Genomic DNA, 15,352 nt, shown 5'->3' on the forward strand with positions numbered 1-15,352 from the left:
CACAGGCACATTTGGCGAAAAAAAAATCCTATTGCCCCATTATGAATCGAACCTACGACTTTTCGAACAACACTTTGGTAGCTCTACCACCAAACTATTGGAGACTCGAAGGCCGTTTAACTAACTAGGCCGTTTAACTAGCGCGCTGTGACAGTATTGATAACAATTATAAAAACTGATATTCCGCAGCCAGAGAACGTAAGTATTACATAATGCTGAGTGTAGTTTTTAAATTCCATTTCATCTTTAAGGTATTTGATGGTTACAAAACGCAGGGGGCTGATATAAGAAGGAAGTTTTTTCCTCAGGCCATAAAAGCGAGGTACATCAGACTACGAGCCACTAAATGGTACGATTATATTGCCACCAAATTGGAAATTTACGGTTGTGAAGGTAGGAACAATAAGTTTTAAAATCAGCAAAGCAACGTTGCCACTTTAACTAAACAGTACTAACTTAACTCATTTCGAAGGACATGTCTCTTTCGCGTTAATGATAAAGCTGTTCTTTACGCTGTCGCGCATTTAACGAGTTGATTCATCAACTGTGTAGAAGTGATCAGTGCACTAAGGAAAAAAATTGTTTTTACGTCCGTAAAAGGCAACCAAAAATATATATATATATATTTCTGTAGGTATGTATGTATATGTTCATTTACGAGAGAACAAGAGGTCAGGTACTCTTGTTGAATTTTTTTTTATCTATTTAGCATGTATTTCCTCATTTGTTACGGAATTTCTCGTGGAATATCTTTTGATAAAAGTTGATGCAATCAAACATCGGCGTCAGTGCGATAAATCCCTCGTTGAAATACGGAAGGATGACGTCAGCAAAGTGAATTCAAAGTCAAGTCAATTTCCAAGCTAAAAACTTAGTTAATCAAGGCCTCCATGAAAAGATGGTTAAAGACCATTTTTATGATGTTAGAACCGTTTTCTTTTTGTCTCTTAGCTTAACCACGTGAAGTTAGAGGCCGAGAGGAAAATAGTCATGCTCAATCAGTGAGACGACACTAGTATTGTCAGATTCTGTCACAATGCAACAACTCTACATTCTTGTTTTCATTTACAACGGGATACATCAATATAGTTAAATTCCTGAGTATTCGATGAAGATAATACTTTTATTCGTTAGGGCACATAAATTACACTGACCGTGTGAATTCTTAGGCAGGTCTGACGTTTTTGATACCTATGGTTACAGTGCAAATAGGTCCAATAAATGTAAATGCAGATCCTGTACAAGATTTTTTTTTGATAGAATTAATAGACTTAAGAATTTCTTAATTTTCTTTGGCTGTACCGGTGCAATAAAAATAAGTTCCTAGACAATCAGGGCGCTTGTAGTATCTCATTTTATCAAAAAGAGAAATAAAACTGGTAATAATCATGGAATACTAAATGTGTTCGATCTGGCTTAGGGATAGATTTGTAGTCACTCATTCTATCTAGTACGATCTCAAATGGTTTCAATTTATCCACATATCTTCTTACGCCATCCGGGCTGAAACGTGGAGTCAACCCATGGAGAGTTCAGTTTGCAGGCAGGATTCAAAGCTCTCGCATCAAATCGACGCGAGTAGTCAGCCAGTCCAAGATGGCGCCCCAAACCTGAAATCGCACCACTACTAGAAAGAAGCGATACAGATAGTATGCGTTCTCCTAGCGTTGCGTAAGTTTGGATTTGCATGAGCTAAGACTTGCAAATACTCGAGACAATCTTTTACCATGTGTCACTATACCGCCCTAACAAGATGCGGCCTTGGTTGATAACTCAGACCTCGGTTTTGATATTTAATGATATCATTTATTCAACAAGGAGATAAAAAAAAGTCTGAAAGGTGCTATGAAAATCCACTATTTTTTTTGCTCGATTTATCCCGGCGAGAGTTGTCTGCTCTGAAAACTTCTGGTGAATCTTTCTGTCGTACCCGCTGTCAACGTGCGAGGTCTTTTCAGCCTCCTTATCCCCCTTATTATGACCTCATCGACAGCTTTCTTGTCACAAGGCACTAACTACTTGACGGTTTATACGTGACCGCCGCGCACGTGGCAATCTCGTTTCGCGTGGTTTGACTGGAAGATAGCAGATGTACTCGTTTACTCGATTCCAGCACTTCGAGATGAACTTGTGCCGATCCCGAAAAAACGGATTACCGCCGTACAGATTTCGGAACTGTCCACCGAAAAGCTACAACATCTGTCACGCCTAACTAACACCTATCGACAACTTAATAATGTCATCATCCAACACGCACCAAGCGTTGATCACGCACACAAGTCACCCCATCCATTTTCAACTAATTGTCACGAAGCAATCACGAGAAAAGGCGAGCGATAAAAACCTCATCAGAACACTAACATGATGAATAAAAGCTTTCGCATATCTTGCAATTGCAGTCAAAACCAAACAGAAGTCAGAACAGAACGGGTCTGTTCGCTCAAATAAAACCGTCAGAGTTCTTATATTGACATTTATGTTAATTGTTAAATGACAGCTCACCCTTGAGAAATATCATTAACTTACGATATAACCTGCTGCACCTGGGGTTCGTGTTGTTTGCATATTTCAAGTAGGATTATAGAATGGCGAACATGGGCCGGTAAGAAATCCTCTGAAGGCCGGCTGACGTGACATTTTGATCAGTTAAGCCGCAGTGACAAGACACAAGTCTATTTACGTACATTATGAACATTATGAAATTTAGAAACTTGATATGCATGCGTGAACTATCGCGGGGCTTCGGACTGAAGTTACGAACAGCCGCTCATTGATTACAGGGGTTTAAAGTAAATGGAAACTGACAGATCCACAAGGACATTTGCAGCTACATTTGAATAATGTGTTTCTGGTTTATACATTTATTACAATTTGATGATTGTCAACTATGAATGCTATATCGAAGAGAAGAAAACTAATATTGGAATGCCGCTTCTCAAAGGCAGATCCAGAACAATAAAAGTGGAACCTTCGATTCATAACAAGTCAGGGAATATTCCGTCAGAGGAAGACGTAAATTCTAAAGAAGTAGGCAGCGACGACGGGACAACAATGCCACCATATTTATCAACTTTGAAATTTCAGCTGAAGCACTTGGACGCCGACATGGTTCGGCAATCGGACTATTTGGAGGAAGGAATTGAATACACTTCTCTTCCAGCGCATAAAACTAAAGGAACACAAACCATCACTTTACCATTGAACATGCCTGTTGTGAGGAGCGAGAAACTATGCTTTCGTCGAAAAGGCGACAGCTCACCTAATTTTAAGCACCGGCTGAATAGTTCAGTTACGGACGATTGTTCTACGGTTTCACTTGCTGGGTCACACACGCATGGACAAGAAAACGACGTGAGTAAAATCATAGATGGTTCCGACGATACTGGTTCAACAGCAGGAAAATGGTTCAGTGACATCGATAAATTAACGAGCTTCAAAGCCAAGCACAAAATTGAATTCTTCTCCAGAGAAAAGAAGGAAATAGAAAGAGAATGGACGTCGACTCCAAAGAAATTTTACAAGTGTATTTTGAATTGTAGACAAAAGCAATTATCTCAGTGTAATCGTTTCCGAACCTCTAAGCGCGATCCTAGTCAGGGATCGAAAAAAGTTTCCTTCCCTGCTGATGTTATATTATTTTCTGCTATCGAGGAAAATGCGTCGAAAGAATTAATTGAAATAATAAGGATTCACAAGATTGATGTTAATTTAAGTAGAAATGCACGCGGACTTCCTCCCCTTCATCGAGCAGTACAGCGCGGAGCTGTTGAATGCGTTCGAGTTATTCTGAATCATTCGGCGGATGTGAATTTGAGAGACTCCTTAAATCGCCCAGCTATCAATCTAGCGATTTCAATGCGCCAATTTGAGTGCATTGTGCTTTTGATCGAGTCAGGAGCTAGCGTAGCTGAGTACACAAACCAACGCTTACAGGATTATGAAAACGTTCAGACTTTATCGAAGAGCTGTTATCGATCTTTCGAGGCCAATGTTTAACATGAATGATATTCGAACTCCTCGAGTAGCTTAAAATCGCCGCTCAGTTACAAGGTCATTCTGTATTTTTAGCTTACAATAGCGTCAAAGCCGTTTTATCGGTTGATAATAAAAGAACCCACTGAAGCATATTTTTGTGGTTTTGTGGCCCAGTATTTTACCGTTATTTTCTCCTTGAGACACCGAATAAAGATGTATTATTATACGAAAAAAATTAGGACAAATTTTGGCTAAGTAAACGATTGTTCCTTTAACACGTGTATTGTTTACACTATTGAGCATCACCACATTTAGCATTATAATTTTCTTTCGCAAAAAACAATAGATCTCAAAATTGACACGTGCCATTTTTGTGATATTAACATAACTTTTTTTTATTATCGTTTTTAACATTATCATTTTTTCTTAGTATTTGATCGATTGCCTAAATATTCGGCAAACTAATTTTGCAAAAGAAATGTTCAACAGAATTATCTTCAACTTTCAATTTGATGAACGTGTCGAAACGTATGACACGACTAGATAGCAAACCTTCAGTTTCGAATCCATACCTTTCCATCTTTTTTAGTGTCAGCTCCGACGAGCCAATGTTAATAAGGCGAAGCTTATGAAATTGATTTTCAGAACGGGGAAAGCAAATTTTCTCTGCATGAAAGCGTTTCAAAGATGGAAAATTTAAATGCGTTTGTTATTGAAATGAATATTGTACAAGAAATACTGATTCAATTTTCAGATGAATCTGTCATCACATATCAGTTAGCACCCGAGAAGCAAGTAGTTGTCCTCTCTCCAATTTGAGATTGAAAATATTACAGAAGAAAAAACCAGGCAGCGAAGTCGAGTAATTTCACTTTTTTTAGTCGGGTTAGTCCTTGGTCTATCGTCTAAAATAAGATGTTCATTCATACAGGACCAAAACAAAGCAGTATATTGGATTATTCGAATGATATTCGCGATATTTTAAGAACTCTTAGCAAATTGCTAATGATTGCTTCTTAGCGGACGGTATAAGATTTAAATATGTACATTTTTTAGCACTATCCCATATCGTCTTGCATATTTTGAATTTCTGTTCCCTATTGGATTAGGTACGCGGCTAAGTGATCGACAATGGCCTTCGAATTGATCATGGTGTTTCGTTTGGCTGATAATTTGATGATGTTTTTGAGGAAAGAGTACACCCTCCTAACAGGCGGACGTTTCTTTGTATAACGTCTATTTCATTTGCCTTTCACTCCAGCTCTTCCTTATGAATATCTTAGCGGCAAGAACACAGTGACTGAATTCGCACGCTATCAGAAGCCTAAGTGAAATGTAACAAACCAGGTGTGAACCCTTGACAGTAGAATATTTCGAAATATTTGGCGCATATACTAAATGAATAAGTAGTCATAAAGGAGAACATTCTCTTGTCATAAATCATGAGACCGGCGGTATATCGTTACCTCAATTCATTATTTTTTTCCGAATAGAGCAAATGTTGAGGATTGGAGTTAAGCCGGACTTATGAAATGCACGCGATTATACTGAGATGGTTTCCGAGTAGTCCTTGTTCTAAGTGTCGTACATTTACCTACTGAGATTAACTTCCACGGACATTAGATTAGAGAGCTTTCGATTTTTCGACAAGTTTGACCACAAGGATGTGAGGTTTGACTCCTCTCCTGCTTGAATGAAAAAGTTTGACCGAAAGAATGTGAGATTTCAGACTCCTCTCCTGCTTGAGTGATGAGTGAAAAAGATATATATATATATATAGAAAAAGGTTAATTATTAAAGGGAAAAATTTAAAACAGATATAAAGCAAAACCCGCTCTTTAATGGTGAGAGCTTAGGTGTGGGCTTATTGTCACCAGGAGAAGACCCACAAAGCAGGTTCCGTGCGGGCCAACTGTTCGATGATCTGTTAGCAGGTCAGTTTATACTCTTGGTCGTACTCGTCTTAGATCTCAAAGGCCACAAGAAGTCAGCATTTGAATGGATAGATTTTGAGTTTGTCCGAGTTAAAGCTCGTTATGAAAGAAAACTGCGAATGATAGGCCTAAATCTATGAGGTGTATCATTAGTAAAGAGACAGTGGTCTTTGTATTAAACGTGAACGGTCTCACAAGCGAAGGATTATACTACGAAAAAAATATCTTTAAATGTAAGATATTCTTATGGATTCTAAATCAGATAGCATAACTGGTGTTTTTTCGTGACCGATTGTTGACCTCATTACCATTACCTATTATTAATCTTGCCAGATGTTCTTTCCGTGTTTTTAAGCTGTAAATCTGCGGTTTTCAGATTGGTGTACGGTGACGACATTCCGGAATTTTCAAGCAAGGACAGAACTGGCTTGAACGGATTTTCTCGACTTTTTCTTTAGGTTGGCTACCTCAAGATAACGCGTGGCAAAAGTTATCTTTGATCGCAGATGTTACAGATATCACTAGATTCGTAGTTTTAAACATTTGGTATTGTTGGACTCAAAGAACTGTTCGTACATTATTATGATGAATGACAACTAGCAGAGTTACATTCTTGCAGACGTCACCAAATACAAAGACTTCAGGAGCAGTGCCATTAATCAACTATTCAGATAACCTTGTACAGTCTGCCAAGTCTCACCCCACTATTGGCATACCTCGAAAATTTGAGCTCGTGTTATCTTGTGTGTACTGTTGTTTCAGAAATTATCTTTTTGGACTATCCCAGGTTCGATATCGACACCTGATTATAGTCAAACTACATCTGTTTAATTTTGGAATATTTCAGGTAAAGACGATTTACACACTTCTGACGTCCAACCACACATGATGCGCGACTGCGGCATTTAGCAACTTTTAACCTTTTTTAAAAAAGCACAATGAGAGAAGTAGGTGATAACTTTGGGGTACTACTTACTCCGAACTTTTTCTGGGCTTCCGATGTTTTCCGGGCGTGAGTTAAGTATAGTTGAATGCAAGTATATAGTCAATTCCATGTCACTCCGTCTAGATCTCTAACTAGGGATAAGAAAAAAAATAACTGAACAGCTTCTTGAAACTTCCTCTCATTTATAATACATTAACACCGGTTTCGTCCAATGTACAGAACAGTTTATTGGATCAGTCACAAACCGGTTTCGCAGTCATTGCCGGTCTGCATTTCACAAGTAGGTGACGATGGACGAGGATTATTTTTAGACCTTTGAACATCGACAATTGATAGCGACGTGAAGCCACTCTTAGGAAAATACGGCTTTTGGATGATATGTGTAAACATAAGAACATGCTGGGATTGAGAAATGCAACTCTAGACAAGAAGTCAAGACTAGCTTAACACCACAATCGGCTATGAGCAAAAGCCATTTATAGTTTAATTTACGTGTTCCTTTCTTTGAGCGCTAATCTACTTCGCATCACCGCGCATGACTGTGGTCACAATAAGAGGGCTGCATGTGTCCCATGAGGATCAAAGCCAACGTCTACGATGATCTTTCTGACTTCAGCAGTCGAACTCAAAGATGCGGACTGGAAGTAATACCATGCTACTATGAAAAAGGCACCTCGGGTACGGTGAAACTCTCGTTTACTTCTTGAGGTTTTGGTCATCGAAAGACGATCACTTTATGTTAACATGAATATTCATAACCTGGTTTGAGCTTTTGGTGGATTGCGGATTTAAGTATATTTCCACGCGAAAGATGGCCAGTGACGAAAAGATTCTCGACGAGTTACACTTCCTTTCCTGGAAAATCGACACGTTAGAAAGGAAACTTGAATCAAGTATGTCTATACAAAAGGACTTAGCTGTTAGCTTACTCCAGGAAGACAGTTCATTCGCCGGTTCAGTATCACCGTTCAAGAAATTTGAGCGGAGAAAATTTTCCGGCTCAAGTTGTTCAGAAGCGGTGTCCAGCGACGATGAACATAACAGTTCACACCTGGATGGCACAAACTTTACGGTTCCAGAAAAGGAACCCGAACGCAGCACTTCATATCTTATTATACCCGTCGGCCGCTACAAAGACAGTGACTCTTGTTCAATTTCAACGGAAAAACAAACTTTCAGATGGTCAGAAATGGATGACAATGCTTGTAAATATTTCACCTCTGACGACGCGCTGAACGGTGACAAAGACGGTGACTCAAAGGGAAAATTAGATGTAAACGCGAGGGATTTGAATGCTTGTGATACCCCAAAATCGTTTGCAAATCAGGTAACACCGCCACCGAGCCAAAGCAGATTTGATACAAGCGGAAAAAAAATGTGTACTCAGTGGAATGTACGTGTTTCCGAGATAATTCCTTCAGGAAACTGTTTACTTAGCTCAAGAGGATCACATTCCATTGCCGACGATCAATTTGAAGATCAACTTAATGTAGGGAGCGCTTTTGACATTAACTACGATGAGGAGGAGAACTTAGACTTACCAAATGGCAACTCAAGCTCTGAATATGGCCTTACGATTGGCATGACAACGGCAAAAGGGTTACCTCAAGGTGTTAGCTCTAATCATTTAGACTCAAAACAAGATGTTGATGAACAGAATTATCTACAATTTTACAATTCAGAGAAATTTAAAAGCAACTTTTCAACGGGCGAAGTTGAGGAGAAGAGGGCTGAAGTGCAGCAATTGAGGCCTTTGTTCGAAGAATCAACAACTCAATCAAGTCATTCTTCCAATGAGACAACATTTGATCAGATTTACAATCACCCTCCAGAGTCAACTGACTGTAACAAAGTAAATTACAAACACAGCTCGTTTGATTTTACTTCTGAAATCGATGTTTGCAACCCGGAGAAGGAAAGTAATCCTTCTTTTAACGTGATTTGCATTGATTCAGAGTCATCTGAGGTCGATGATAGAAACTGCGATTTTGTTGACGTTGTGCGACGAGCTTCTTTGTCTTGTCAGGAGAATCTTGACACATCAAATGCAAATTGGGTCGAAGGATTTGAGCAGCCATCATCGGCAAACATCGATCCAGAAAAGAAGCAAGCAATGCCAGTTTATTCCCTACCTGTGAAAAACAAAAATTCCGAAATGGATGTTTATTTACCTCAACAAATGGAGCCATTATCGAACGGAAACCGCCGACTTCAACAAGGCAAATTAAATTGCAACGCTACTGCGAGTAATAAGGTGATTGAAATGCAAATAGGTGGCTCTCCAGATGAACAAAGACACGAGCATTCTTATTGTGCTCGAAAACCATTTGAAGTTGAGACTCTTTTAACAAACAATGGAGCCAATAAACAAAACGACAGCACGAGAAGTAGTACACACAACCAAGGCATCCCGAGAAATGTCAACAACTACGGCGACAGTTCAAGGGAGGCGCTGAAAAGAGTAAACAGAACAAAGCCCTCGCAGCGAGCGGTTGATGGCCTTATTTCACAGTTTGAGGACCAAGCTTATTGCATTGTCGGATATAGCAATGATTACAAATTAATTAACACTGATAGCATTAGAAGGACCGCTGTGCACAAACCAAAGACCAAAATCTACCCAGTACCCCCTAGTTATGAACAAGTTATTGAAGAACGTGTCCGTATTCTAACGCGAGGACCACGCGCGCATTTAGGACAAGAATTGTTCCAGAACCACCTCCAGACAGAAGGAAAGTCATATGTTGATGGCACACAAACGAAATTTCGTTTCGGTTCAGAAAGCAGATCTTCTGAGCCGTCAATGTCAGCTATAAGTGACGACGTGTTTTTTGACTCCGCACCAGATCCAATTTCGGTCAACCAAACGTCATCCAAAAACCATTCAGCAACCTACGATGTATCAGAATCAGACAGCTGCTTCTCTTCTATTACAAGTGTCAGTTCCACCAACGAAGGAATCTACCCCTGGAAAATCCGCAATGGCTCGCTCTCTCGTGATCATGAACATGATAAGAAAATAATTTCTCGACAGCCTCAAGATTCCTTAAGCATCACAAAACAGTTATCTTCCACCAGGTCGTACCAGAGGGATAGTGACTCTTCATCAGACAGCGAGTCCTGTGTGCGTGGTTTCAAGCTCTCTCCGTTATCACGCTCTCTTCGTGCTCAGTCTCTCCAAGAGGAGCTCGTACAACGTATTGTTCCTCCGAGAGAATTCATCCGAGGCCACGATAGGGTTTCATCACCAACCTCAAGTTTAGACACAAGTGAGCTCTCTATGAATGACAGTGTCTGTGGATGCTTGTATCAGTGCGAGTGTCAAACAGGAATTCCTTCGGCTGAAGACTTCAGGGACGAATTAAAAGCTATTTCTACTTGTGTCTTGAAGGCGCGCATCGAGTCTGCATCTCTGTACAAAAAGCCCCCGGTGAAATACTTCCTAGATGAAGAGCAAGGAGAAATGGATATTTTCCATGGTCGTCTTCAAAAGAAAGAAAGCAAAAATGTTCCAGTGTTGGTGAGAGTTATTCTTAGGCTTCGAAAGCACTTTTTTGGTACATTGGAATCAAAATCTGCCCATGATAACAAAACTCGAAGCGATGCTAATAACAATGAATTCAACCCAGTGGGAAAAATCGGAGACCAAACATCGGGAAGGAAGCAGCGAGACCGTAAAATTACCTTTTCTCCTTCTGCTATGCTCCTTAGCGCAATTGGAGAGAATTCAGCCGCTGAAGTGAAAGAAGTCATCGAAAGGGAGAGAATAGATGTCAATCAGCTTAGTCCAAGTGGTCGCTCGTTATTGCACAAAGCGGCAGCAGCCGGAGATCTTGAAAGCATTCATACACTCATCCAGTATGGCGCCATGGTGAATATCATAGACCAAGATGGCTTTCCACCCATTCATTTGGCACTCAAAAAAGCTCACTTCAAATGTGCCATTCTACTTATTGAATACGGCACTGACGTTACACGGTACACAACAGAACGCATCCGGGAATTCTTAGAAATTAAGGAAATGTCATTAGGACACTTGCCGGTTCTTCTTAAAACAACTTTGTGACTTTACTAGTTAAAGCCAAGATTAGACTCGAATGCTTTACTCGACTAACAGCAGCCATAAATTTACAAACTGCAAATTTAACGGTCTGCTTGATGAAATTAATTATGCGTTAGTCAGTTATGAATCTGATTTATTACAGTTGGCTTTAGTTGAGCAATTAAGTGTTTGCGCTTTTTGGAAATAAGTTTTCTCTATTGAAAAAAGGAATTTTCATTGGGCATAGATCACAAACATGAATAACGAAATAAAAATGGAAAAATATTTCGAAAACTGAAGATAAAAAATCGAATTATACTCTCAGAAGAGTTCGAAATCGCGCCATCATCATAAGTTGTAGGCGAAAAAAAGCGCTTTACCAAGCATCACAGGAGTCAAAAATAGCTTGACGACATGACATATAATCCCACATCTGTCAGCAACGTACCTTCTGACAAGCGCTGGTTGGCTTGTTTTCATGGGATTTCAAGTTTCTCATTCTGTTGCTTTAGCTGTGCCTTTCTCCAAATCAGGCTCTTTTCTAAATTTCCATGGCTTTGACGACCATTTCATCAAACTTTGTGTCTCGAAAACTTTGTGTCAGTATTTGAAGAACTACAGAATCTGAACCCTTCCCTAACCCATAGTTAACCTACATGTAACTTGTTATCAGTTGACTGTTGTTTGGTCGGGGAGGGGTAGATGCGCAATTGCTCAGCGATACTGAATTTGATGCGCAGCATATAAAAGCTTGGTAACCACTTGCGATGCATTCAACATGGGTATTTCAATTTCGATAAGAAAATGCTGCGGCGACTTAGTTTTGAGAAATCGCTGCAAATTAGTAGGCATAACCTACTTGACGTTGTCTATCGAATGAACCATTCAAATAAAAATGTAGTCATTATCTGCCTCGATTAATTTCGTTCAAGAAATTCCCTTTTTTCTTAGAAGTAATTCAAACCTGTTGTAGGGGAATTTAACTGAGGTAACGAAAGCTATGCATGTTTATACTGTTGGTAAGGCGTCCCATTTGGATTCAATCTCAACACAATTAGTTTAGTAAGTGATTTTAGTTAACCAGGGTAACCCATTAAGAAACGAGGCTGGTATCCATAGGGGCCATGGGGAATAAAGATATGTACAATTTAAAAATTTTAAATTGGAGTAAAAGTTAGAAAAACTCTAAAGAACATTTAAAAGGCTAAATTATACAAATATGATAAAATGTTTATAGATTTCATGAGGACAAAATTACAAATAAAAATGTTAAATCTTCAAACTTTTAAAGTAACTCATGGAGGGGGGCACTCTTAATACAAGCTGTTAAAATAGATTTTTCCTGCTTACTTAAAAGTTCTCTTTCCCATATTGTGTTTCGACTTTGGTGGGTGCAGGTCGTTTCTTCTTCGAATCGCATGATCATGAAAAGCCTTATTGCTTGTAAAAGACTGAGTAAGATATTTTGGAACCAAACTATTTAAGCACTTAATTAAAACTAAAATACATTCATGCAGTGTCCTTCTCTAGCCTAAACTTAACCAGTTAAGCACGCGGAGAGTGTCTTTTGAAGTATTCCTTCGAAGAATAATTCGAGCCGCACGGTTTTGTAAAATTTCACCCATCAGCATAGTCAAATAACGGCTGCACGAGCGAAGTATGTACCTTTTTAGAGGCTTCCAGTGTGAGACATGATCGTATACGAGTCAGAAACCCAAGTCGACTGTTGGCTTTGCTACTCACATACTCGACGTGATCTTTCCAAGAAAGTGTTCCGTTCAACACAACACCCTAATAGTTAGATTTGGCTACCCTTTCTAAGACCTTTCCGTGTAGCTGAATAGAAAAGTTAGGCGATTTGCAAAGACTTCGAAAGAGCATTTATTTTGGTTTACTCTGATTTAAAATAAGCTTGTTACTTTCCGTCCATTGCGCTACTCGATTTAAATCATCCTGTACTACCTTATTCATCTTCAAAGTACAGGGACTTGTAGAGTATAATACAGTGTCATCTGCATACATATTAAGAAAACAGTTTTATAAGCACTGGGGCAGGTCATTTATGTATAAAACAAAAAGAGGCCCTAGAATTGAGCCCTGCGGAACACCAAATTGGATGGCTTAATTAGCTGGAGGACAATTCCTTTCCAAAATGTACCCAAAGTGTTCGTGTCATAAGATAGCCTAACAACCAATCCAGGGTATTTCCTCTGACTCCGTAGTGTTCTAGTCTGTAGAATAAACATTCATGGTCTACTAAGTCAAAAGCTTTTTTCAAGTCAATAAACACAGCGCCAGTGGCTATTTGTCCATCCACGGGATCCAAAATATGATCGGTGAGATAAGCCACTGCAGTTTCCGTGGAGTGTTTCTTGCGGAAACCTGATTGGTGGATTGACAGTAAATCATGCATAGTTAAAAGAGCGAAGAATTGAGGTGACGATCACTTCATTTGACGAAAATCGTAGAAAAAAAGCTGCGATATTCTAGTGTTTACCTTTACTTAGACGTTCCTACTGATAGTCTTGACAGCAGCAAGAAAAAGGAAAAAAATATAAAGTTAACGAATGTCTTCGAATCCATGAACCATCTTGAATCATTGTTAAATAAAAGCAAACGGAATCAGTTCACTTGCCTCCCCTTTGGTCTGGCTCCAGTCCCTATTTTATTCGTAAAGCTGCCACCACCAATCGAGTCTTGGTAGAAGATATAATTGTGCTCAATCCGACTCCGAGAAAAGAAGGACACAACCCTTTGTAGTTGCAATCTATGGAATACCCGGGCCTTGTGATAAATTCTTTGGAAATGTGCTTTGGCAGAAGACTACCTCAGTGACAAACCCAGCCAAAATCATTGGAAAACTGGCTTCAAGTTCATCAGTTCAGAAAATTCTCCCAACACCTCTGCATTGCTACACTCACAAATGTGCATATCAAAGAACGAATAGCAGGGATGAAGTTTAAACATCATTGATGCTTCTTTGAGAAATAAAATTTGATTTTTATGGGCTGGAGAGGTACTGTATTAAGCAATGGGCTTATTTCTCGACTTCCCTTACATTTAGTCTCTGTTTGTATAGATATTTTCCCTTGGTGATAATTAAACCTATATAACCACTGACTTATTAGGAAGAACACAAGGTGAAATTCTCAGCATTGTCAAACCTGACGTGGGCTCTTACGAAGCAACGAGAGGTTTACATTAGCAACGACAGGTTTACATTAGCTCGTGTTCATTTGTGCGATGGCCATGTTTGATTAAGAGTTAGAGTGGATAGTAGGGGGAGGGGTAGGGAAAGGCGGAAAGACTACTTCTTTTCTATTACCGTACCACCTCCTCCTCCCTCCTACCTTTTGATTGTCGTTCGCTCACCACCATTGTACAAATTTAACTTTTTCTCCCTAACCTTCCTCTGCTGTTAAAATGAAATATGGCGGCTGTTGTATAACATTCCAACGATCAGCTGCGAAAGAAACTATTGAGGATACCTGATGGTATATACTCTTTGCCAAATATTATCATAGGTTTACTACTGGCTACTTCAGATGTTTGATTGATTTCTCTTCAAATGGTCGAAATCAATCAATATCCACAGAGAAGCCCTCCCTCTGTGAGAAGTATGATCACGTTGAAACACGAGTTTAATAATTAACACAGTTCAGTGGTGAACGAATTGATTTAAGTAGTTTAGCTTTTAATGCAGATGAGGTATAAAGGATTATAAAGTTAGTTAGTTCATCGAAAGAGGAATAAAAAGCTAACTTCCACGAACACTCTCAGCTAGGTAGATCTTTTAGAATGGACTCAATTAGGGATTGCGCGCGCATTCCAACGAGGATGATGTTTATTTCAAACCACACTTAGTATATGACTATACCCTTATGCGAGTGGGTTAAATATGCATAAACACTCACGTTTAGTAAAGCAAAATTTGCCCAAAGCTATGCTGGAAGGTAGAGTTGTCATTGCTAAAATATAAAAACTTGCAGAAAAAACAATGAACTTTGTAGGGCCTCTTCGAAAACGTGATCCAATTTACATGATATCTAGACGACGGCCTGACAAGTATGATTGATTGCGTGTATAGTTTGAAGTGTGATATTTTAAATGAAGTGACAATTTTTTTTTAATCGTTAGAAACAGGTTAGGATTTATGATAATAGTTTCTTTTTTTCAATTCAACGCTTTAAACATGGTAAGCGTTAAAGATGAAACTCCTGGGTTGATAAAAATTGATGACGATGCTACAATTTCGCCAAACGAGATCAATGTTTGCAGCTAATGAAAAAATTTCACGATATGAGAAATTTGTAGGAGTTTGCCTTTACAAGAGTCGAAATAACTATTCAAAACCCCTCTTACGTATCGTTGAGTCGAAACTAATAGCTGGTCCCAAATATAGTTCTAAAATTAAAACGAGCTGATTTTTTCCCTTTGACTGTTACATTTACTCCA

At 39.1% G+C, this 15,352-nt stretch overlaps 3 protein-coding genes across 3 annotated transcripts in view; all 3 read left to right on the top strand.

The window, feature by feature from the left end:
- LOC111326318 (uncharacterized) overlaps positions 1-1,401 on the top strand; it is a 31,518-nt gene extending 30,117 nt beyond the window's left edge. Inside the window, exons 33-34 of the mRNA XM_022930284.2 lie at positions 252-393; positions 952-1,401. Coding sequence (XP_022786019.2) covers positions 252-393; positions 952-956 — 147 coding nt within the window. The 3' untranslated portion in view covers positions 957-1,401. The remainder of the gene's footprint in view (positions 1-251; positions 394-951) is intronic.
- A 1,127-nt stretch (positions 1,402-2,528) lies between these two features.
- LOC111326276 (uncharacterized) lies at positions 2,529-4,127 on the top strand. Its single transcript, XM_022930235.2, has one exon. It carries the CDS (start codon positions 2,875-2,877, stop codon positions 3,994-3,996), a length of 1,122 nt encoding a protein of 373 aa, XP_022785970.1. The 5' UTR covers positions 2,529-2,874; the 3' UTR covers positions 3,997-4,127.
- A 3,036-nt stretch (positions 4,128-7,163) lies between these two features.
- Positions 7,164-11,804, top strand: LOC111326262 (uncharacterized). Its single transcript, XM_022930221.2, has one exon. It carries the CDS (start codon positions 7,667-7,669, stop codon positions 10,919-10,921), a length of 3,255 nt encoding a protein of 1,084 aa, XP_022785956.2. The 5' UTR covers positions 7,164-7,666; the 3' UTR covers positions 10,922-11,804.
- The last annotated feature ends 3,548 nt before the right edge of the window (positions 11,805-15,352 follow it).

The sequence above is a fragment of the Stylophora pistillata genome, chromosome 1 (genome assembly GCF_964205215.1).
Source record: "Stylophora pistillata chromosome 1, jaStyPist1.2, whole genome shotgun sequence".
NCBI classification, from domain to species: Eukaryota; Metazoa; Cnidaria; class Anthozoa; order Scleractinia; family Pocilloporidae; genus Stylophora; species Stylophora pistillata.